The following is a 23,880-nucleotide window of genomic DNA, read 5'->3' as shown; positions in this document are numbered from 1 at the left end:
TCACAAAAAATATTGTTACTAATTCACTGCAATACGAAATGCAGCGTAGGACTTCTACGAATCTTCAGGGCCACTTGATTATTCATATTCGTACCTACCGTAATCTTCACTCAATGCCTGTCACTTTGATAATCTAAATTTGTTGCTGGGTTCGTTTTTTAATAGATGATACTGTTAACCTTTTATCACACGTTTGACTATGTATCTTATTAAAAAAATTTACGTAAATATAATATATTTTGTTATGAGTTGTTTTATCACTTAAATTATTTTAAGCTTGATTTATATCTTATACATTTGCATAAAATTTTTGAATAAAACAAATGATCAATTGTGTTTAAAAGTGAGTGTCGTCATCTATTAAAAAACTGGAGGGTACTAATTTATGATATCTATCATGCATATGGAACCTCCTCACGAAGTCACGAGCCACGTTTTTCTAACAAAACTATTCACTTGCTTTGACACTTGCGCTCTAGGCTAGCTGCCATGCTTTATTTGGTAGAAATATTTATATATTTATTAATCCATCCATTAGCAAGTTCTACTTAACCTGTCATCAAAAGATTTCGAACATGGACATAGAAAATTGTCGTGCATAGTATCCTGCCACATGCAAGATTAGCTAGGATAAGCTAACTAATTGAGGGCCCCTGAAACTTTCATCACAGAATTAAGGTAGCCTTTTGTAAAATTACTCTTTAAAGGTCCATATATGTCGTCGAAAAGAAAGTGAATTTTATGCTTCTAGGTTGTATTTTACTATTGTACATTTGGTAGTGCAGCAATAAAATTTATCAAGGGATAAAGATGAAAATGAAATGCATGTCAAGAAAATATATATGTATATAATGCACGAATATGTTTTTTTCAATAAACAAATAAATCAAGGTTATATTCTAATTGTACAACCACGACACCTAATGTAAGAAAGCACATGTTAATAGCTTCCAAAGTCGTCGCACCCAACAGCCAGGCTGACACCGAAAACAAAGCCAATCATGCCAATTTTCTCAAAAACAAAAAAAAAAATCTTCACACGTAGAGTTGAGATCTTAGGCCCTGATCCAGATCTCACAGCCTTAAAATTTCTAGTAAAATGTTATATCTTTATCTAAAATGAAAATAAAATAATTTATCTAAATGTTATAACGTAATAGCAGATCCAGATCTGTGGTTATGTAGAGTTAGGAATATCCAGCTTATAAAATCTTGGATTTAGAGTTATACCAAACAAGATCTATATTAGTGCCAGTACATATGTGCATGGTTTTAATAGGAATTTAGGGGGTGTTTAGATCCAGGGGTGTAAAGTTTTGGTGTGTCACATTGGATATTATATAGGGTGTCTCATGGGGTGTTCGGGCACTAATAAAAAAACTAATTATAGAATCTGTCAGTAAACTGCGAGACGAATTTATTAAGCCTTATTAATCCGTTATTAGCAAATATTTACTGTAGCACCACATTGTCAAATCATTGAGCAATTAGGTTTAAAATATTCGTCTCATAAATTAGTCGCAATCTATGCAATTAGTTATATTTTTAGTCTATATTTAATATTTTATGCAGGTGTTCAAAAGTTCGATGTGACAGGGTGTAAAATTTTTGTGTAGGAAGTAAACAGGGCCTTAATGAAGCTAGTTATTTATCGCTAGAAATTAGTCACGGTCTCGTGCGTCTCTTACAACGTTTGTTAAGAGAAATTCTATGTGTACTAAAAAATTATAGGTTCAGATCATGATGCCTACAAATATTAATATTGAATATATATATATATATATATATATATATATATATATATATATATATATATATATATATATATATATATATATATATATATATATATATATATATATATATATATATATATATATATATATATATATATATGAATGTGTTTTTTGCATATGATTTTCAAGACAACATATTGGCTCCGATTATGGGCTCTTCTACAAAAATGTGACGAAGACATTAAGTTTATAAAAGTTGCATGTTACAAACTGGAGTTATGTAACTTTTCACCAATCTTGAAGGGAGGTTCACAAATAAAATTCAATAAGTTTGTGCTTTATCTTTTTATTAGTGTTTGTGTCAGTGTGCGCCTCTATCAGTTTGGATTGTCCCTTATGTCTTAATGTCTTCTTTTGAGGTGTGATTATGTTTGGAACATTTTTTAATAATTGGATATAGCTCTGTAAACAAAGGCCGTGATTTTATTTCATTATCTAAAATTTGAATGTGTTTTAACATGAGTTTTTTTTTAATGCCTAGTTATTACTATTAGTCTAGTACTTTTTTTTTCTTTTGGCGTGTGTTAGGAGAAACCTTCCCACCGTGTAATAAAACAATTATGAATTATTCATCCAGACGTGTTCCCGCCTAGGCTGGACTGATCTGTACGTTACAGCAGAAATAATAATATGTCAAATTGTCAAACAGCTGCATATATAATTCACCTATTTCCAATTTTTTATTAAATTAAAAAGAGATTAAATCACCTACTCTTCTCCAAACAAATCGCTCCTGGCACGCGAAACAACGACAACCACACAAGGCGGTCAAAGCGAGGGAAGATAGCAACAAATACTGCCGAATTGCCTGGGGAATCTTGAGGATCTCTCCAGATCCGGAGTCAATGGATTGAATTTTTATTTCTATTTTTACATTTCTTTTTTTCCCAAAAAAAATATTCATTTTTAGGTGCCACAAGAATCTTCTTCCCTTTTTTTTGTTGGCCCTCTTGAGAGAAGAACAAGAATCTCTTGATGGTTAATTCCTTCCCTTCTTGCGTGTCAGCTGGAGGAGTGAGTAGTAGTAGAGAGAGTCCAACAAACCCCAGCTGCCTATCTATTTAACCTGAAGAATTCTATGCAGTGACAAAGGCTGTTGAGACTTGAGAGTTCAGTTCTTGAGTTCTCTGGAGGAGGAGCAGTTCATCCCTTTCTCTCCTTCTGACTTTAGGTAATGTGTTCCTGTCTTTTGATCTTTGATTTGTCATTAATTAGCTTGTGGTGATGAATGGTTTATGTCCGGCATGTCTGCTTTGTTATCTGTTTCGTTTTGTGTTCTTTGTATTCGTGAGTGGAAGTCGATGTTGATTGGTTGTTTGCTTCCTCTTTTTTTTAAAAAAAATGATATTTTGGGGAGAAGATGATGTTCTTGGTTGAAAATCATCGGCATGGGTCTCTCTTTTTTGTTGGTTTTGAGTTCTTGGATCCATGTCAGTTTATGAATCTCTTGTTCTATTGAGAAATATTTTTGTTTAGTTTGTTGCTTAAAGGAGGAAAGGAAAGATTCAGTAGACGCATCATTTTCTTGTTGGAATCATCAAAAAAAAATTCTCTTTTAATGCGCCTTTTTCTTAGATAAGACGTCACTGAAAGAAATGGATAGTTGTTTATATGATTATATCTAGCTAAAGAGTACAGTTCTCTACTTCCATTATTTTTCACTCTTTGCATTCTTGGACAAATTCAGTGCCCAAATTGCAGATAATACCTAGTTAGATATCTGTATCCAAGAAAAAAAAAAGCCTTGATATGTAATTCATTAGACATAATGGTGTCAATTGCCATATGTTCATAAACTTGTGGAGTCTGCAATAAGTGATATTTCAGCTAAAAATCATTTCATTTCAAGGTTATTGATTGGTGGAGGAGAGTATCCCTAGATGTCACTATCACCCCATTCCATTATTTTCAGCAAATGACGAGTGTATAGTTGTCTTTTTCTCCACCTCTTTTCTCTCCATTTCTCCCTCCTCCTCCTCCATAAAGCTCCAATTCCATTGGGTGATCTGCGCATGAGAAGACGCCGCGAATTCGCAAATTGCTGCATGAGTCAAACTTGTGCAGATCAAGTTGGACTTTTTGCGTTTGAAAGATACCATTAGCTTTTGTTTTGGTAACCAGTGCTTGGCACTATAAGTAGTATCCATGGACCATGTCCTTGGTTGTGCCACTTCTTTGGTTTCATGCCAAAAGGTACTCTGCTCTACTTGCTTGATGTTCTTCTTCCCCTTCCTTGTGTGTTTATGTGTTTAATTGGGAGTTTGGATCTCTTCTCATCCTCAGCAGAATCTGATCTTTGAAGAATTGGGGATTTAGGGTTCCAAGAACTGGGAGTCTTTCATGCTGATAAGTGATAAGGATAGCTTATCCACAATTTGGGATCTTCCCTATGGCTGTTGGAATGAATTTGATTTCCTGATTTCTTTTCCTTCCTTTTTTTTCTTGTGTTTCTTGTAATGATATTATTGCTTGCTGTAACAAGCAAGAATGAAGAGATGGAGATTTGAGGACAGTATTAAATGCAAAACACTTTCTGATTTTACAAGATTTTGTGGATAACAACTGCAAGATCTTGAAACTTCTTGATGATTCAATCCAAATGAGTAGCAGCTCAACCCTCTTACATGATGAAAAAATGTGTTTTATTTTATTTTTTGTCAGGTTTTTGAAGGCCCCCTTGTGAATTCCCTGTTGTCCATCAGACAAGGAGGCCTCAAGATGTACATCATAGAGGACAAAGGGGGTGCCATTGCCCTCATGCTGGCCTCCCTCTTCTTCCTGGGGACATGGCCTGCGGTCCTCACCCTCCTCGAGCGCCGAGGCCGGCTCCCGCAGCACACCTACCTCGACTACTCGATCACGAACCTCCTCGCTGCGGTCCTCATCGCGCTCACCTTCGGTCAGCTCGGCGATAGCAAGCCCAACATGCCCAATTTCTTCACCCAGCTCAGTCAGGTTAGCCACCTTCTCTTAAGCATCTGAAATAGTATATCCCTGAATTAATACATTTCTGATTGTTAGTTAGTCTGAAATTTTGCTGACAGTGATTTTTTTTTGTTTGCAATGAAGGATAATTGGCCTTCAGTGCTGTTTGCAATGGCAGGGGGTGTTGTGCTCAGTATAGGGAACCTCTCTACTCAGTATGCATGGGCATATGTAGGTCTCTCAGTGACTGAGGTCATCAGCTCAAGTATGGTTGTTGTAATAGGTAGGTAAAACTTCTCTTTTACAACACTGCAACATATATTATTGTTTGATTTTTTTTTAAGTAAAGAAAATTGAGGGAAAATTATTGATTCTTGGTGATACATGTGAAGTACAGCTCATCACAACCTATCTATATTTATGTTAGTCGAAGAAACTGAATAATTAGGTTAGTAATAGTATGAATACATTATAGTTGGTCCTACTCCTGAAAAGAACATATATTCAGATCAATATCTCCAGTTTACTTTATTCAGTAGCTACAGCAAACTAATTGCTGTATCCATTATTATTGTCCTAATTATTCAGTAGATCAGAAAACTCACATGTTGGATCTTCAGGCACAACACTGAATTATTTCCTGGACAACCGCATCAACAGAGCAGAGATTCTTTTCCCTGGAGTGGCCTGCTTCCTTGTTGCAGTCATTCTTGGCTCTGCTGTACATGCCTCCAATGCAGCTGATAATGAAGAAAAACTAAATGGCTCCACAAATATCTATAAACTTGGGTAAGATATTTCACATTTTTCAACACATCAAGATATTTCACATCAAGATACATAAAACACATTACACACTGGTTAGCCTATCTGGATACCTCTGTTAGAAAATATATTATGCCTTAGGTTCCAATCTATTTAAAGATTCTGCGTCTTTTAATTTACTGACCCCTATGATCTTAATAACCTGTAATTTCCAGGGAAAATGGAAGTGTGGAACCAAACAAAGAAGTCATAGAAAAAGGTATGCCATAACCTTTTCTTTAAAAAAAAAACTGACTTTAATGTTGTAAGTACTAGTAATGTTGATTTCTTGCAGATCAGATCCTAGTTCTTAACTCTGCCAATTTCAGATGCTCCCAAGGACTTGGAGAATGGAGCTTCTGCAACCAAATATGTTGCCAAAGCTGAAGCAGGAACTGCGGAATACTTGATTGAGCTCGAAGAACGGCGTTCGATCAAGGTAATTCGGTCACTGCCATTCTAATCATCCTTTATCATGCTTGTTGAATCAATACCAAAATTATGGATGAAAACTTGTACCAATGAACTAGATTGATCTGATGAACCTCTCCGTTGCGCAGGTGTTCGGATCAAGCACCTTCATAGGGCTTGGGATAGTGTTCTTCTCAGGAGTCTGCTTCTCACTCTTCTCCCCGGCATTCAACCTCGCCACCAATGACCAATGGCACACCCTGAAACAAGGTGTACCACACCTGGTGGTGTACACCGCCTTCTTCTACTTCTCGATCTCGTGCTTCGTCATCGGCATCGGCCTGAACATCCTGTTCCTCTACCGTCCAATGGCCGGTGTGCCGAAATCATCCTTCAAGGCTTACCTGAATGACTGGGAAGGCAGGCAGTGGGCTCTCCTGGCTGGCTTCCTATGTGGCTTTGGCAATGGGTTTCAGTTCATGGGTGGTCAGGCTGCTGGCTATGCTGCTGCTGATGCTGTCCAGGTTAGTCCAATCTCCAAATCTTATCATTTCTTCACATCAGAAGAGAAATTCATCGTGTTCGCGATGGCTGTGGCGAGATTCTAGATCTTTCAGACAAATTCTCTTCAAGTTTAGCAATTCAGACAATCTTCAGATAACTGCAACTTATTATTCTAGATCTTTAGATAAATTCAGATACTGAACATCATACTAGATCTTCCAGGCAAATTCTTCAGGTTTAGCAGTTCACACTATCTTCAGAGAAGTACAACTTTTCTGGACTATGATTCTAACTGCTTCAGCATTGCTGTTTCATCAGGCATTGCCACTTGTGAGCACATTCTGGGGAATACTCCTGTTTGGGGAGTACCGGAAATCGTCGCGAAAGACGTATATCCTGCTCGGGTTCATGCTGTTCATGTTCATCGTCGCGGTCGCGGTGCTCATGGCTTCATCAGGTCACAGGAGCACCAAGTGATTGATTCAAATCCTTTCATCTCTTGCCTTAATTTGGTGTTTGCAAGCGCAAACCACTCTTGCTGTCAGAAAACAAAGAAGTTCAGGCAGCAATGCAGGGGGGGACTTCAGTCCAGGTCTCCAGGAAGCAGATCATGCCAACATGGAATGAAACTCCATTCATGAAATTTCCATTTGGATGGAGCTGTACATAAGGGGAAAAAAGGAACAAACTAAGATAGTTTGTGGATTTGTGATTTTAAGTTTGTGTCAGATTATATAAATGTAATGTTATCCCTTTCTCTGAATTCTAAAAGACCCATTTGCAGATAGCATAGGGAAATTTGGAGTTCACCTGAATGATAAGAAAGATAGTAACTGTTTTGGTTTCGATGCTGATGTTCAGTGCTTAAAATTTGAAATGGTACATGACATACGAGTTGTTTTAATAATGTCCCTGTTATTGGTGAAATTCCAAAGAAGCTGAGCACCAGCAACAGTAGGCTCAAACGCGTACAAAATGGTTCATTCTTGAACAAGACAATGCACCAAAAGGGAGAAAAATTACAAGATGGTGTGTATTTCGATTGAATAATAATAATTAGTTCTTGTCATTCTGTACCACAAACCAATGAAACAAATCCAGGAAGAAAGAAAACGGCTCTACTACACATATCAAAATTGGGCTATAAACCAGATATATGGCCTTTTTGTCGATGTGCTAATCTATCAGCATCAACTGGGACAAACGGTAAAAGAAAACTACTTTCTTGTCCTCTTCAGCGATTTTTCTGTCGTGTCTTCAGCATTGCATGACCTGTTTCTTCCAAGTGAGAAAACAACTTGTTCCTGCAACAAGAAGTATTTGAGACAAACCATAACTGCGTTTCCAATTTCATTGTAAGATAGCAACATATGATGGGAAAGTGCAAATGAAAGGGAAGGAGAGGAAAAGGAAAGCTGAACTTCAAGTACATACCTTGAGTCAAACGTTGATCCACACGTTTCACAGTCATTACTGGGTGCCTTTGAAACCTCCTGGTACAAGAAGGTAGCTTCAAAGTGTTATAACTACTTACAGAAATATATATAGAATTTTATGAATCTATAGACAATGCATAGCACAATATTATCCACACAAAATATATCCAAAACATGTCATGGGTACTCAAGGCATGGCCGAATTTTGGTTTTAAGCTCATCGGGTTGCACTAACAGTAGACAGTGAATTAGTACGTATAAAACTTTTCCACATTTGCAGCTTCAAGTTGTATGTTCTCCAACAAAGTATTTTGCACTAGACATCTACATGATACAGAACAAACGGAAGGGCTCTTTGCTCTAGGTGGCACTAATCTACTTTTTAATCAAAACAAGATAAGAAAATCGTGATAACAGTGAAACCAGGGGGGCTTCCAAGATTCTTTAACTCTGTTTGCAACTGTGTACACACCCACAAATTTAGAACAAATACACAGAAAGCTAAACTGATACGCCAATTATAGATCAACAAGTTAAACTGTTAACAGACATCACAGGAAAAGGCATAATATACTAATTGACATGAAACCAAAAAAAGGCTTGTCTCCAACAAGTATTTCACAAAATCAGTGCTATCAAATATTTCACAAAATGCTGTCTCCAGCAAGTATTTCACAAAACCAAGAAAGGCTGTCTCCAGCAAGTATTTCACAAAACCAAGAAAGGCTGTCTCCAACAAGTATTTCACAAAAGCATAATATTCATTATCCACTATGTTAATCAGTGCTATCAAATATCATTTCAACCTATGCAAAATCATCCTCTAGGTTTCTTTCCAAAATGTGAAAAGCAAGAGCAAGATCACTGCTACTGTGCTGCACAAAGACAGATTTAGGGTTTTGCATAAGGAAAAAAAATCATAAAACAACAGCAATCCAACATGTGAGTGTTGATACCCGCAAAAATCATAAGATTTTCAGGACAAGTTTCTTTTCTCACAAAGGAAGCAACTCTAATCATGTATTCCACAAAATTCAAAACATTGGTTATTTCCTCTATAAAGTAGCACAGCTTTTACGTAAGCATTTCTAATAAGTGGCTTAGTTAGGTGGTTCTTGAAGCACCTACACGGCTAGGTATCTGCATATGTGATTCACATAGTACTGATGAGGCTAAAAGTTTTTGCTCTTTGACTTAAACAGAGAAACAGAATACATGGGTTTTAGTCACAAATTCATAACAAGTTTCCTGCCAACTATACATGAAAAAGAAATATGAAGAAGTTAACAGGAGAAAATAATGTGAATGTACCTTTTGCTTCTTTCCCTTCGATGTACCCTTTTGTTCAGAAGATATAGTTGTGTTCTTTTCTGTGCCTTTCTTGTTCTTTTTAGTATTACCGGTTTTTCCTTTCTGCTGATCTTCTTTACTTGCTGCAGCACTGTCTTCATTAGAAGATGGACCTTCCATCTTATCATCAGCACCATTTTCATCATTATTATGCCTGGATTCCTCAGGCTGATTCTCACTCTTCCTACCTTGCCCATTATCAGCATAAGTACCTCCCTTCTTTGCTGCCCGTCTCCGGCGTCCTTTCTTTTTGACATTATTAATCTCATAGCTTGTATCCTCATCGTCATCATCATCCATGGCACCAGCTGGTGAAGCTTCCTCCTGAGGAGCGACAAAACCACTCTTCCTATTCTTGCGCCTAGACCTCGATAGCATTTCCTCTAACACACTGGTTTCATCATATGAACCAACCTTTTGTTCCCCATTACCCAAGTGCTTATCACCCTTCTCTTCTTCATCACGCACCTCCAATCCCTCGCTCAACTCGTCAGCCAACTCTTCAGCAGCATCTGAAAATTCACTCTCCTCTGATTCCTGTGCAGGCTGAAAATCAAACCCCACATCAACTTCTTCTGGCTCCTCTTCTTCAGCATCCTTCAAAGCTTCTTCCTCTTCTTCAAACACCATCCTCAGCTCGGACACCTTATCTCTATGCTTCTTTGACTGCTCATGGTTCTTCCACTGCTTGTCGGACTTGAACTTCTTATTACACGCCACGCAGTACAGCTCCTCCTTCCTCTTCGCCCTCGTCTCCTCCTCCTCGTCGTCCTCAAACACCGCCGCCTCATCCTCGTCCACCCTCGCCCACTCGGGCTCCTGGTACGCCATCGCTCGCTCCTTCCTCCTCCTCTCCTCCTCCTTCTTCCTCGCCGCCTCCTCCGCCTTCCTCTTCTCCTCCTCCACCTTCTTCTTCAGCGCCATGTCCACCACCCGCTTGTCCCTCTTCTTGCAGAACGCGGCGAGCCCTCTCACGGCGTCGTTGTACTCCCGCCGCGCCTTGCGCGTCGCCTTCTTGTTGTCCTCCTCCATGAGCCGCCTCACCCGGCGGCTCTCCCCCCGCGCGGCGTCCCACTCGGCCGCCCACCCGAAGTCCATCGCGGTGCCGAACCCGAGCCAGTAGCTGTAGAACGCGGCGACCTGCGCGTGGGGGGAATCGAGGTTCCCGATCACCGGCGGCGTGGGGACGGCGTCGGCGGGCATGCCCATGCGGCGGGCGTAGGCGAGCTCCTGCGCGAAGACCCGGTCGAAGACGTCGCCGTAGACCTTGTAGAAGCCGCGGCCGGAGTCGGAGAAGCCGGAGAAGGCGGAGGAGGAGAAGAAGGCGAAGAGGTCGGGGACGGGGGACGCGGAGGCGGAGGCGACGCCGCCGCCGCGGCCGGGGCCGGAGGAGGGGTGGTGGTCGGAGAAGAGGATCTGGGAGCGGTGGGAGTCGTAGTAGGAGCGCTCGTGGGGGTCGGAGAGGACGGAGTGCGCGTGCTGGAGCTCCTGGAAGGCGGCGGTGGCGGCGGCGACGTCGGAGCCGGGGGGCTGCTTGTCGGGGTGGAGGGAGAGCGCGAGGCGGCGGAAGGCGAGCTTGATGTCGGCCGGGGAGCAGTCGCGGGGGACGCCCAGGACCTCGTAGTAGCACCGCTTCGGCGCCGCCGCGGACGCCATGGCCGCCGCCGCCGCCGCCGGGGAGGAGGAGGAGGACGACGGCGAAGCGGAGCTAGGGTTTCAAGGGGGAGGGGGAGATGAGTGTTGTTTAATGGCGAGCCTAACTCTAATCTAACCTCTCTGTAATAAGAGGGAAAAAAAAAGAGGTAGAAACGGGTTTGTAATAAAATCCGTTTGTAATTTGTTTTCTCTTTCGTACTAATTTCGAATATTGTTTCCCTTATTCGTATGCTTATTCGGATCGGTTATTAACCAATAAAAAATATTTGTCGGTAAATGTTTTATGCACTTCTCTTTAGCGACTAAATAAAAACAGATGTTGTAAAATAAACTACGATGAAAAACGAAAAAAAAATAAATTCAAAATCAAGTTCTAAAATTTAAATTTTAGCTTATAAGCATAAGCATCAGCCAAACAATGAGGCCCTTCGTATATTGGCGAAGGAGAAATTTTTACCTTTTAAACAAAATTTGGCATTCCATAAAATCTTTAAATCCAAACACTTTACACATATGACATGGCTACTGATACGCCAGCCATCACGTTGTTGATTGGCAGTAAAGCTAGCACTCTGACAAAAGGCTTATTCAAAAAATATTAGAGAGATTATCTTTTTCTTGAAAATATTCTTCAAAATATTTCCTCTTAGCAAAGAATTGGTTCTTGACGAAAAAGATCATATCCCTCAAAGGATTGGTGCTTAAACGCAAGAATTTTATAGGAATTTTAAAACGAATCAGCTCAATTTCTTTGAAACACCCCATTTCAAAGGAAGTCTCAATTAGTTGCATGCAATTAAAATGCTTAAAGCATTTGCTAAATAATGGACCTACACCAAAATCCATATTAGGACTAAATAATATCATTTTTTTAATACAAATGTAGGATGCACAGCGCGCTATATATATCTACGAATACGCCACTTTTAACACAACAAAGAGACATTAGGGAAAAATCCATAAACCTCAAAAGAAAAAAAAACTACCTAGTTTGGTTACCTGAATTTGAACCTTAACAAATTAATTTATGCAACCACACCTACACTCCAACATCACTCAACACCATGTTAACATGAAAGAAAAACAAATAATATCCTCCTATATTCTCTCTCCCTCTCTCTCTCTCAGCATTTACATTAGGGATAGCATTAGAGGAGTGCAGATCCTCTGCAGTACTGCTGGTGCAGGCCGGCAGCAAACATTAGCACTAGCAGTAGCAGGCAATCCCCGTTGTTAGAGAAGTTGCAGCTGAGTTAAATGCAAACATTTCTTTTTCAGTTTTCACTTTTAAAATTTTTTTATTCTCCCTCTATTTATAAACGTTTGATGTTTAGAAGAAGATTCGGTCAACTTTTGAAAATTTGATCATCAATTTTATATTATAACAAAATTATAAAATATAATAAATTTATGCTATATTATGATAGTATTTTGCCTAAGCAATTCCATGCGTACCATTCTTTTTTCTAAATAAAAAGCTAAGCATACCAGAAGTTATGAATGATCAAAGTTTAAAAATTTTGCTTATTAAAGTTTTGGAGTACGGTGGATGATTAGAGTATACTATTTACAATAACACGTGAGAGAGCTATGCTTACTCTGTGGGCATGGTCTGAATTACTAGAATATAATACCTCAAGGAGATATTCTTACTCATTTGTTCTCCTCCTTAGCTGCAACAAAAATACTAATAGAATTTCTAAAAATTTTAACAATAAGTGATATATATTATTTCACAAAAAATCAAGACTGAACTCCACCACACAAGGATAAAAGAGCATATTTGGTTGGAGATAGTTCATGTGCATTTTTTTAAAACTTAAAGATACTTCAGAAACTATTCACAGCCAATCTGTCATTTTTTTTTGTTTCATCATTTAGAGCACCTGCAATGGTAAAGTAAGGTGTTATCTATAAAACATGTACATCTCAGTAATAGACTAGATTAATAGTAAACCACTTCAATGATATACCTACATGGGTATCTATAGCTCTCTAATCCATTGCCTCGTTTTTTTCTATAGACTATTTCCAGGTTAGTAGATAACTTTGCTCTCTCTCTTTCTTCATTTAATCTCTTCCAAGTAGAAAAATATGCTGACATGGATCTCTTGTAGAGAGCCTATAGATAACCATTGCGGGTGCCCTTATAAGTCATGTATACATTAGAAGAGTTTCCTGATGTGGTCAAGTGTATGTGTGGACTATATTTATAAACAATTCTGCAGTAACCAAAAAAAAAATCCAAGCTTTGATTTATCAACAAATGTACCATAACAAATTTACATTAGATTCAATGGCAATCACTTATTTGAAATGTCCTAGGTTGGTGGCGTCGCGTTCAAGCCAACACTATTATTTATGGACTATTTGGTCTGACAAATCATTCCTAGCCTAATTGGGGATTTGGGATCTTGAAGTTCCACTGAACCAGGAATTCTTCAAACCAAGAAACCTCACAGCAACCATGGCTTCGCAATTGAAGTTTACCGCCGATCAAACCATTGGATCATCATGTGTGCCTTGCAATTGATATTTGATACACAAAATAATAGGTCGACTGTTCTCTAAAGAAAAAAGAAAGAGAAAGGAGGCGTGCAAGACCTCTATACTATTACAGTGATGAGGTTTTCCAGACGCTGTCAAACTTCCGGTGCTACAAAATAAGATGATAAACTGTTATTGAAGAACACAACTAAATGGTGTTTCTTGGACAGAAGCAAACAGCATCTCCATGAGAGTATTACCTCAGAGATTGGCATTTTAGTTCGCACAGCCTCAACTTTTGACAAGTCTACATCTGCGACAGCAAACCCAGTGGACAGCCGGTCTGTAGCCAAAGTTTGATGATTAATTCCTCAGAACGATATTTAACGGGCATACTGTGACACACTCGTTCCACATAATTTCAGAATATTGTATTTGAACAAATACAAACACGATAAATGCAGTATGGTAATGGCAGACTACAATATTTTCCAGGACAAGTTCAAACTTCAGTGCTAGCAAATATTGTTGAGGAGTTCAACAGAAGATCAATAAAATCTTGGTGGTTGTCAAGGTACAAGGTGCTGATAAAATTCAAGAAAACCTTCAAAATATCAACAGAAGATTTCTGATAGAAGACAGTAACAAAATGAAGAGATATACCTGGAAGTCGAGCTATAACTGTTCCCCATGGGTCAATAATTATAGAATCACCATAGCTCTCTCTTTTCTCATTGTGTTTTCCAGCTTGAGCTGCTGCAATAACCTATTGCAAATCTTGAAAATTTAACAATAACAAATATGTAATGCATATATGGTGGATTTTATATTATTGATCACACTCCCAACCATATGAAACAGCCTGATGTGTCTGCAAAAGTGAAAGACTTATAAGAGTTAGGATTTGCATACATAGCATTGTGTCTCAATGGCACGAGCTCGGAGAAGAATTTCCCAGTGCGCCTCCCCAGTTACTTTTGTGAACGCGGATGGTACTAGTAAGACCTAAAAAGGTCACTGGCATATTAGAAGAATACTGGAAAACAATATGCAATTCACCTGAGCTTTCCTCAGAGATATGACAGGTATGCTTAGGATAAGGCAATCAGGAAAAACTTATGTCAGTATAATGCCATAAATCACTACCTGAGCTTGATGCTTAAAGCGCAAACATTGGTAAAGCTCTGGAAATCTCAAATCATAGCAAACAGTAAGCCCAAGTCGTCCAAAAGGACTATCCACTGCAACGACAGTATCACCTGATAAATAAATAAATACACCATCACATATAGCGTTATCAACTGCAACCCGACGTATGTCTCACTCCATGATATCACTATTGCAGTATTAGTTTCAATCACTTTTCAATCAAGTCAGTTTATATTTGGCTTCAGAAGAAAAAAAGCTTCAGTTGATAATGCCTGACCCAAGGATATGCAATGCATACTAAAGTTTATGTAGAAGCATAAGTTAGTGTCCCATCTTGCGCTCATAAAACTATCTTGTCGAGAGTCATGTGCACTAGAAATCAGATAGTTGGCTTAAATAGGCTTCAATAGTTCAATGTGAAAAAAATGAGTTCTATAACAGAGTAACTTCTAGAAGAACAGAAACTAATAAGATAGTGCAGGATGGTGCAGACCAAAAACATCTCATAAAAATTTGTTCTAAGACTGAATATTGAACTGATATTGTGGTAGTGGTACATTGACTATGACACTTAATTGAGCATATTAAAAAGTACATCAAGAAACTGTTGATAATTTAGGTATAATAAATTAATTCTAGAATAATTTATGTGACAAACACAACATTCCGCAGGGGGATTTGAAATATAAAAGTACAATTGGTTAAGTGATATTTTAGAACTAACTCTAAAAATTTACATATCCCAATATGACAAAACTAAAATATCAGGAAATATATCAGTACCTGCTGTCGTAAAACGACTTTCCTTGTACACCATATTGCCTGGTACATCTACATCAAACCTTCAGCGTAAAAATGTGAAGGTGAATATCTGAACAATGAGATGTTGCAGTGTACCATAACAAGCAAGAAGAAACGAAGAAAGATGCAACAGTTGTCTTGCGTACGACCAAAAATTTCACCATTTAGACAGTAAAGTAATGCAGAAATATACTTCTGGGATATTGTGACGATTTCTCATAAATCTATTTTATCCATGGCTATTGTAAGATAAATGTTCTCTTGTTAGAACCAACAATCATATGAAACTTCTAGTACTTAACTGCATAGCATCAAATATCATGCCCTTACTATGTCAACTTGAAAAAACTACTGTTAAAATTCTAAGAATGCCTAAAATAGGCATCGCAAGTAAACTGTTTAGAAAATTCTTGAAGGCATGTTTCTCCTAAGAGCTGAGAAAGAATAAGCACCTACAGATGTATTTTCCGATATGAGCTCCTAATTTCTCCAGAATCATCAATTAGTACATGAGTATTGTACTGGTGTGAATCATCAGGACCCTTTTCTTGAAACCCTCCAAGAGACAACCACATACTTGATTCCCTGCAGGATGAAATTATGTTAAGTCAAGGACTCAAAGTGCTATCCGATAACCAAATAAAATCCTTAAAAAATACAAGAGAAATATGTTTCAAGACTCAAGACACAGCTAGTCTCCATTTGGCCTTGTGGTGGAATGGATTAGTCATCATATATCATATATGCATGTTTTGATATTTGGCTAGTTCTTTTTTCTAGATTGTGTTGTGAAAGTGGTATTATTGTGTTCTGCCTCCACATAACAAAATATATCAGAGAATCGCATATCAAAGGTTCATGCTAGAGGAAATTAGAAGGATTAAACTATTACATGACAGGAGTTGTTAAGCTACAGTCTAATTTACCAAACAGGGCACTGGGAGTTATGAAATTTACTTATTTGCGGTAGCTTTCAAAATAAGCACGACAAGTGCACACTGGTCCTTAAACTGGAAATTACAGAGCATTAGATAGATTTTCATTCTTTCTATAAGCCAAAACAATTTCTAAGTTAACAGATTGACCAAATGTTCATACTGAACAAATGATCAGAAGATTCATTTGTACAATTGTAAGGCACAGAAGTCAAGATTGAGAACACAAAATACTAAATACTTAAATTTAATATGTCATATAATGTGAACTCTAATAAATAAAGTAAATTGAGAAAAGGGGTTCCTATGAAGAGGCACTTATATGTAATGGCAAAATGGAAATTCAGCAAGTTTGTTCTTACTAACTTTGCAAGTGAGCAATATCTCTGCATTATTGGGCCATCTAATGGTTCAGCAATCTTAATAGACTCGCCATCCTTGGAGCCTATGAATGAGAATACCTCAGGAAAGCAAAGAAATTTGACACCAGAGGATGCTGCTTCCTGAAGAAAATGACTCTATGTTAGTCCCCTTGGCATTACCCAACAAAACAGAAGAACAAAAAAAAAATGGAAGTACAATTCAGATTTCAGAACTACCTACAGACAGAAAAAAATAGTGATTTAGACATGAATTATACAGCGACTCGGTGAGGATGAGCTTTCAAGATGCTCTGGAGTACAGGGTTATGAACATCAATCAACATTGGGCACAACACACATCACACATTTCCATTCTGAAAAGATCGATCATCTATAAATAATACTCCCTCCATTTCATATTATAAGTCGCTTCGACTTTTTTTCCTAGTCAAACTTCTTTTAAGTTTGACCAAGTTTATAAAAAAATTTAGAAGCATCGACAGCACCAAATTGGTTTCATGAAATCTAGCATTGTATATATTTTGATAACATGTTTGTTTTGTGTTGAAAACGTTGCTATGTTTTTTTATAAACTCAGTCAAACTTAAAAGAAGTTTAGACTAGGAAAAAAAGTCGAAGCGTCATATAATATGAAACGGATGGAATATATTTGTTTTCCCCTACAATAACAACGCATGGTTGCGTCCGCACAATCCCATTGTAGTAACAAAAGCATCACCATTCAATCACAAATGCTCTACAAATTCACCTGCCCGTTCCCTGAAACAGAAGCCAATCAATACAGTTGTTACAAAGGCAGCAAAGCTTAGCTCCCACTCGGATCCATCCATTCTACACCGATGAACCATCACATTGCTTAACGTTTATCCACAAAACAAGAGCATATGGCATATCAATTGCAGCTTCTTCTTTTTTTTTTTTTTTTGCGAGGATTTCCCCACCAAAACCCCACTAACAACAGCAGCAGAGCAGAGCAAGCAGGCTCGCCGCAGTTGAGGAAATATACACGGCGACCAGTTGAAGAGGTGCGCTTGCCTTGGCGAGGCGGGAGCAGGTGGCGTAGTTGGCGTCGAGGTCCCCCACGGAGGTCATCTGCACCACGCCCACCCTCGCCGCCGCCGATGCCCCCGCGGCCGCAGATGGTGACGACGAGGAGGCCATCCCGCGGCAGCGGGCGAGCGACACGCGTGACCTCGCCGCGGCGGCGGGGAGGAGCGATGCGGCGGCGGCGAGGGAGGCCAAGGCCATATGCGAGGAGAGGATTGAGATCCCCTCACTACCTTAATTCACATGGCTTTGAGTCACTGACATGTGGGCCCACTCTGCTATGGACCCAGATGTCAGTGACTCTGAAGCGCGACGAGTGGGGTAGACAGTAGACTTGCCCGGGTGCGCGTAGCGCGGGCGGGAGGACACGTGGACGGATCCTGGCCGTCGGACCGGCACGGCCGTTGCCTCTATCCACCGTTCGATTCCGCGAGCCCACGCATCCATCCGGTCACTCGCCAACTAGTATCCCCATTCGCCGCCGCCGCCGCCGCCTTCGCCGCCGGCGATACGGTGGTCAGCGCCGCCGCGGCCGCTCGTATCTAAAGGTGAGACCACTTGCTGTTCCTTTCCTCGCAGATTCGCTGCAAGACTAGGATCGGGGTTGGGCGGATGATTTGGGTGGTAGTGGTGCCTCAAGAATGTCGCAGAAGTTTTATCTGTCTGATTAGAGCTCTGAGATTACGGATGCATCTGGATCCGGTTTAGGGAGGAACTCTAGATTATTGGTTGATCTGATAGTTGGGAACAACTTCGTTGGTGAGGTGATGATGGATGAACATGTTGTGCGCTGCTTTTCTTATCTAGCCGTTTTCTCTGAATTTTGTGTATCCCTTAAAAAGGGTGTAGAGCAGCTGAATGCATGTACAATCTCATGCATTTTGTTCCTTGACACAACATTATTTTGTTCTCGGTAATTTAGTAATGCGTGCTTCCGTCGCAGTAATTTGCTCATTGCATATTTGCACTTGATTTGCTGCTTGCAGGTATATGGCCAAAATGGTTAGTCAGTGTATCTCTCCGCGGCAGTCCTTTCGCGTTCCTCGTTTTTCATCAGCTCGGCCTACGCTAAGTTCACGTTTAGCAATTGGCTACGCCAACCCGTCGTTTTGCGGTGTTAAACGCTCAAATCGTCCGAGTTTTATAGCAGCAGCACTGGATGTACCAAAAAGTATGTCCTCCCCTAATTCAGAGAGCTCCCTGCCTTTGAAAGGTATCGCTGGAAACCTTTAGTTTTGTGTGGTCATGCTATGGTGCCTATGCAGGCCTGAGTCTCCTAACACCGTGCATGCTTCTTCTCTTTTCACCAGAGGTTATCTGGGCATGGTGCAATGCTGACGCGGTGTGCTTCGATGTTGACAGCACGGTCTGCTTGGACGAGGGTATCGATGAGCTCGCGGACTTCTGTGGGGCAGGCCAAGCGGTTGCTGAATGGACGGCTAAGTAAAGATGCTGACTTTTAAAGCTTTGCCAATTAATCCATGGAAATTTCCATTCAAGCGTTCAATTTTTATTTTATTTTTTGAAAAAAAAAAAACATTTCCAGGGCGATGACTGGGTCAGTTCCGTTTGAAAAGGCATTAGCTGCTCGGCTATCGTTGTTCAAGCCATCTTTGGGGCAAGTTGAGGACTGCATGGAGAAGCGGCCACCAAGGTAAGCTCCTAAGTATCTAATGATTCTTAGGTGTTTCAGCCTTTGGGGGGGCTGTAGTTACTACTAGCCAGAACTAGATGGTTTGCTTTCTTTTGTTTTGTATAACTTTCAGTGAAAATACACAGATCTTCTGCATTTCTCAAAAAATAAAATCGCTACTATGTTTCCATTTTTGGGATGGCCATGCCATAAGAGAATACTAAGTTGTTTTTAATCCTTTTCTCCACACGTTTTCATGTTTTATTTTTTTTCAAATTGGATACAGAATAACAGAACTACTTGATAACTTCTTGTTTATTCTAAATAAACAGGAATTTATATAGCTCGTTGTTCAAATATTAGCTGTTTCTCGTAAGAAACTGACCCTGACTTTTTTTATAAATTTGCTACAAACTATGATCTATCTAGATATTTGTGCGTCAAGCAGACACAACGTTCATGTTCCTTGGATGTATTGCGTTGATTGTATCTAGCCTTCACATCCTACTATATTTTATGCAAATGACATTTTATCGACAGAATATCTCCTGGAATTGCTGAGCTTGTTAAGATGCTGAAAGCTAAAAATGTTGATGTGTACCTGGTTTCTGGAGGCTTCCGACAGATGATCAAGGTATAATGATTCCATTGTTGGATGCTTTCCCAGTGACATTCCAGGAAAGTCACCGTACGTGCTATACTTTGATTTTACTCCGCCAACATTCTGTTGTTTTCAGCTCCAATCTTTACTTTAACTTTTGAATAGGTCCACTGCTTTAGTATTATGTGATGTTTTTTGCCCCCTCTTGAGGAACCGATTTCAAAAAAATTGGAAGAACAAAGGAAGGTTGTGGCAAGAAATATTTGATCCATATTTCTTTTGATGCATTTACACTCCTGGTTTATGACAAGCTTTAGCTATTTTCAAGTTGCTATTTCTTCACCCAGAGTCAGTCTTTGACTTACCCTTTGCTCTTTCCATCAGCCTGTTGCAATGCAGCTCGGCATTCCTCCTGAAAATATTTTTGCAAACCAGTTACTGTTTGGAACTTCTGGAGAGTATGTTGGTTTTGACCCTTCAGAGCCTACTTCACGAAGTGGAGGCAAAGCTGTAGCAGTTCAAAACATAAGACAGGTTCTGATTTTAACTCTCCACTCTGCCATGTTGCTGCTTATTAAGCACATTGCTTATGTACCTTTGTGTGTGCAGAAGTGTGGTTACAGGACACTCTTTATGGTTGGAGATGGTGCAACTGATCTTGAGGTACTATTATTGTGTCCATAGAACAATGATAGCCCTACAGTAGGCATAGCATTACCATTTTCATTATATGTTAGGAGTACACTGCTGCCACAAAAAAAAATGGGATAAATGTTAGCAAGAAAATGCAAAACCACATATACTGACACATGTATTACACTACTACCTTAGGAATACAAAGTATTTTGATACCTAAGGAAGACCATCCCAATTCCAAATCAATAAGAGACTGAATGGCCAATTTGAATTTTAAAGTTCACATAAATCGTGACAAATTTGTTGATGTTCATAGTATGTATTAACGTGTATATGTAGGAGAAACATTCTCATGTTAACAAACTATTTATGCTTTCATTTCATTTAGCAAAGGAAACATAAAAGGGGTCGAACTATTTTTCTTCCTCAGTTACTTTGACTAATGAGATGCATGGTTTTTTCCTTCATATTTTGATATGAGCTTTTGCAATGAACTTTTTCCTTCATATTCTGATTTTAGCATGGTGATGCTGTATCGCTGTATTGGCTCCATGAGTAGATTAGTTCATAATTTTGTATTGGTTAACTGTTGGTATATCATAAAGGAACTTCTGTGTGGATGGAACTTCAGAAACATCTTAAACTATGTTTTTCATGTGTGCAGGCTCGGCAACCTAATGGAGCAGACTTGTTTATCTGCTATGCTGGTGTGCAGATGAGGGAAGCGGTTGCATCAAAAGCCGATTGGTTGATCTTTGATTTTGACGAACTAATGGGCTATTTGGTTTAGGTTTTTTTTTTCCTAGAAACCACCAGTTCTTATTTTGTCTATTGATGAGTAAATAACTGTCCATGGAAGCACTTCAGAGAATCAGAGCTACACATGTCAAGGCGTTTAACAGGGATAGTAATAACATGTGTCAAGCGAAGGTGTTTGATCTCAGTTAAAAATTCCTCTATCTTTCTATCAATTTTCCTTTTCAAGCCAATGGCACCAAGATTCCAGAGTGTCAATACTTACCTTGTGTGTTGTTTTGTGATTTATCATTGGCCTGTTCAGAACAGGGAGGATGTCACCCTAGATTGATGCCTTCACAGATGTTGTAATGTGAAAGCTTTTATAGTATGCTTGTCTTTCTTTCTCTCCTACTTGTGTTGGAAACTTGGAATTGAGGAATTGTGTGACTCGGTTAACTTCAAACTTTTCTGTACAGAATCTTGGCACCGATCAGATTTCCAAAAGTTTGGCCTTTTGTTGTTAGTGGTGGTGTTGTAATGTTGTTGTTGTTGTTGTTGTTTGTGCGCTTCATTGGAACTTATAGTGATCTTGTTGTGAATATTTGTCAAAATTGTTGTGTAAATTTTGTATAGCCTCATTTGAGCAATCTCTACAATTGGTCAGATGTGGATTCGAAATGTCTCATATTTTGAGTGGAATCTATTGCGTACAAGTATATGTAAAAGTTGAAATTCACTGCATGTTTTGTCTGAACATAAGCTTTTGCACCACACAAAACAAATTATATATACATAAATTTTGTATCTACAGAGGGTTTTTGCGGAGCTAGGGAGGTTGAAATAGTAATGTTCCTCGATAAGAATATTCAGTTCTAGTCCTTGAAAACCTTGAAGCCTAAACAACAGTTTGTTGGATTATTTCTTGGATGAGGCTTGGCATTGGCAAGATCAATTGTTAGGAGAGTCAGTGAGACAGAGCTTACCTTCATTGGAGATGGCATGTCATATTGCTTAGGCAAGAAAGGCTATCAGGCCGTTCACAGTACGCCACCGTCTCGCATGGATTCATTGTGCCACGTAGGACTCGTGTTGTCGTGGAAGAGAGAATGTGGGGGACCATGGTTTTGTGAGGTTTCTCGGGACCTAGTGATGAACGGAGTTCCTCACCTAAAAAGCTTGCAGAGGGAAGAGAGGTTTGGACACCTGTTATCTCATCTTAGGTGGCACTCTGAGGTTCCTCCTATGCGTGCCTTGCATTGTGAATTATGAAAGGCCTCAAAGGCCCGCTTCCAAACAGGGAGAAGATCCAAGTAGTTAAATGCCACCTGGGTTTAATTTCAACCTCCCATTTGGATTTTTTTCCTCGAACCAAGCTATCATTTACCATACAATTTTAGATCATATTCATCTCTGTTGCCAGTTTAGTTTCAACATGAAACGACAAATGGAAGCTGGCATCTTGTGACTGCTAGCTGGGTAGTGTGGTTTTTGCACTTGGCATTGCTAGGATTTAAATTCTACGTTTTGTATCGGTGCCCACGAATTTAAGGCATGTATTTAGTGGGTATGCATGCGCCCGCACTATGGGGGGTGTTTGGTACCTCCAACAGATTTAAATCATGTCAAGAGGATGTGCATGTGTGTGTGGCCTAAGTGTAATGTGTGTTGAGTGTCCAACAAACTATCTCAAAAACAAGAATGAAACAACTCGATGCTAGCAAAGTTAGAATTCTCAACATAAAGCAACGGATATTGGCAAACATTCAAAAGAGCACATGTAAGTATATAGGATTATGTTTCGTAATCAGAAATGATTTGATTTCAGGTGAGATTATAACCTTAACTACTAGTACTATACCATATTGAAAGGAAAGAAGTCTTCTTACAAAAAGTGAAGAAGAATAGGGAATTCCGCTTGGAGAGGAACGACTAGGGAAGTATTGGACTAAAGTCAAGATCTACTAAAGAATGAAAAGAGCACCTAATACACCTATGTGGATTAGACTAATTCTTGGAACTTCTTCAAACAATTTGTGTTTGCCAGTTTTGAGGCAAGGAGATTTTTTTAGATAATGGAAGTTTTTATTGAACTCAACCAATATACCAAGGTGACACAAAAGCATTGAGCACATTCCCGAGATGAGGCAAGGGGATTGCTTTCACAAATGTCTACCTCTTCAATGTCTTGAATGCAATAAGGTATTTAAATCCCCTATGCAAACTCTTGTTCAGTTTCTCACAACCATTTTCATGTAAACTCTTTGCCATTTTAGTTGAATCTTCATCTCTTTTCACCAGTAGTCCATGATTATTGATTAATCCCCTCCCCCCTCTCATATCCTTTCCTTTATCCATAAGCTGACATTCATATTTACCCTACCATATACATTTCTTATATTAAATCTAACATTCATTTAACCATGTAATTGTTCATAATCTTGATGGGGTGACCTTTCATTATTGTTTGGATGATCTTATCCTTTATGAAGGTTGTATCCTACAAGAAAATGATTCAAATAATGCATGTTCTTTTCTTTGATTATCCCTTGACTAGATAAATGAAATAGTTCAACCAAGTATTAATTACC

General features: G+C 39.1%; 4 protein-coding genes across 8 annotated transcripts; 2 read left to right on the top strand and 2 right to left on the bottom strand.

The window, feature by feature from the left end:
• The first annotated feature begins 2,616 nt into the window (after positions 1-2,616).
• On the top strand, positions 2,617-7,286 carry LOC4352285 (ureide permease 2). 3 transcript variants are annotated; one of them, XM_015763892.3, is made up of 9 exons: positions 3,961-3,989; positions 4,458-4,751; positions 4,866-5,004; positions 5,342-5,510; positions 5,702-5,745; positions 5,855-5,964; positions 6,086-6,460; positions 6,654-6,675; positions 6,759-7,286. In XM_015763892.3, exons 2-9 carry the CDS (start codon positions 4,515-4,517, stop codon positions 7,079-7,081), a joined length of 1,419 nt encoding a protein of 472 aa, XP_015619378.2. In that variant the 5' UTR covers positions 3,961-3,989; positions 4,458-4,514; the 3' UTR covers positions 7,082-7,286. The 3 variants fall into 3 exon arrangements, with proteins under 3 accessions (XP_015619373.1, XP_015619378.2, XP_015619370.2); XM_015763887.3 differs by lacking the exons at positions 3,961-3,989; positions 6,654-6,675 and adding an exon at positions 2,617-2,967; XM_015763884.3 differs by lacking the exon at positions 6,654-6,675.
• Positions 7,287-7,450: 164 nt separating this feature from the next.
• Positions 7,451-10,984, bottom strand: LOC4352284 (DNAJ protein JJJ1 homolog). Its single transcript, XM_015763883.3, has 3 exons — positions 9,188-10,984; positions 7,875-7,933; positions 7,451-7,744 (listed from the first exon to the last, which is right to left on the bottom strand). The coding sequence occupies exons 1-3, from the start codon at positions 10,880-10,882 to the stop codon at positions 7,675-7,677; spliced, it is 1,824 nt and encodes a 607-aa protein (XP_015619369.1). The 5' UTR covers positions 10,883-10,984; the 3' UTR covers positions 7,451-7,674.
• A 2,126-nt stretch (positions 10,985-13,110) lies between these two features.
• On the bottom strand, positions 13,111-17,927 carry LOC4352282 (deaminated glutathione amidase, chloroplastic/cytosolic). Of its 3 annotated transcripts, none has more exons than XR_010738461.1 (10): positions 17,673-17,927; positions 16,621-16,757; positions 15,776-15,904; positions 15,302-15,360; positions 14,516-14,628; positions 14,282-14,374; positions 14,033-14,146; positions 13,630-13,712; positions 13,487-13,538; positions 13,111-13,404 (listed from the first exon to the last, which is right to left on the bottom strand). XR_010738461.1 is itself a non-coding variant. In XM_015763880.2 (10 exons), the coding sequence occupies exons 1-9, from the start codon at positions 17,883-17,885 to the stop codon at positions 13,497-13,499; spliced, it is 972 nt and encodes a 323-aa protein (XP_015619366.1). In that variant the 5' UTR covers positions 17,886-17,926; the 3' UTR covers positions 13,111-13,404; positions 13,487-13,496. The 3 variants fall into 3 exon arrangements, 1 of the variants encoding a protein (XP_015619366.1); XM_015763880.2 differs by having other exon boundaries at positions 14,033-14,135; positions 17,673-17,926; XR_010738460.1 differs by having other exon boundaries at positions 13,111-13,538.
• A 198-nt stretch (positions 17,928-18,125) lies between these two features.
• LOC4352281 (phosphoserine phosphatase, chloroplastic) lies at positions 18,126-21,815 on the top strand. The gene is made up of 8 exons (XM_015763881.3): positions 18,126-18,232; positions 18,671-18,897; positions 18,995-19,127; positions 19,231-19,338; positions 19,858-19,951; positions 20,303-20,452; positions 20,528-20,581; positions 21,219-21,815. Exons 2-8 carry the CDS (start codon positions 18,675-18,677, stop codon positions 21,342-21,344), a joined length of 888 nt encoding a protein of 295 aa, XP_015619367.1. The 5' UTR covers positions 18,126-18,232; positions 18,671-18,674; the 3' UTR covers positions 21,345-21,815.
• The last annotated feature ends 2,065 nt before the right edge of the window (positions 21,816-23,880 follow it).

Source organism: Oryza sativa, chromosome 12 (genome assembly GCF_034140825.1).
Source record: "Oryza sativa Japonica Group chromosome 12, ASM3414082v1".
NCBI lineage: Eukaryota > Viridiplantae > Streptophyta > Magnoliopsida > Poales > Poaceae > Oryza > Oryza sativa.
Note: the sequence above shows the minus strand (reverse complement) of the source record. Positions and strands in the feature narration are given on the sequence as shown.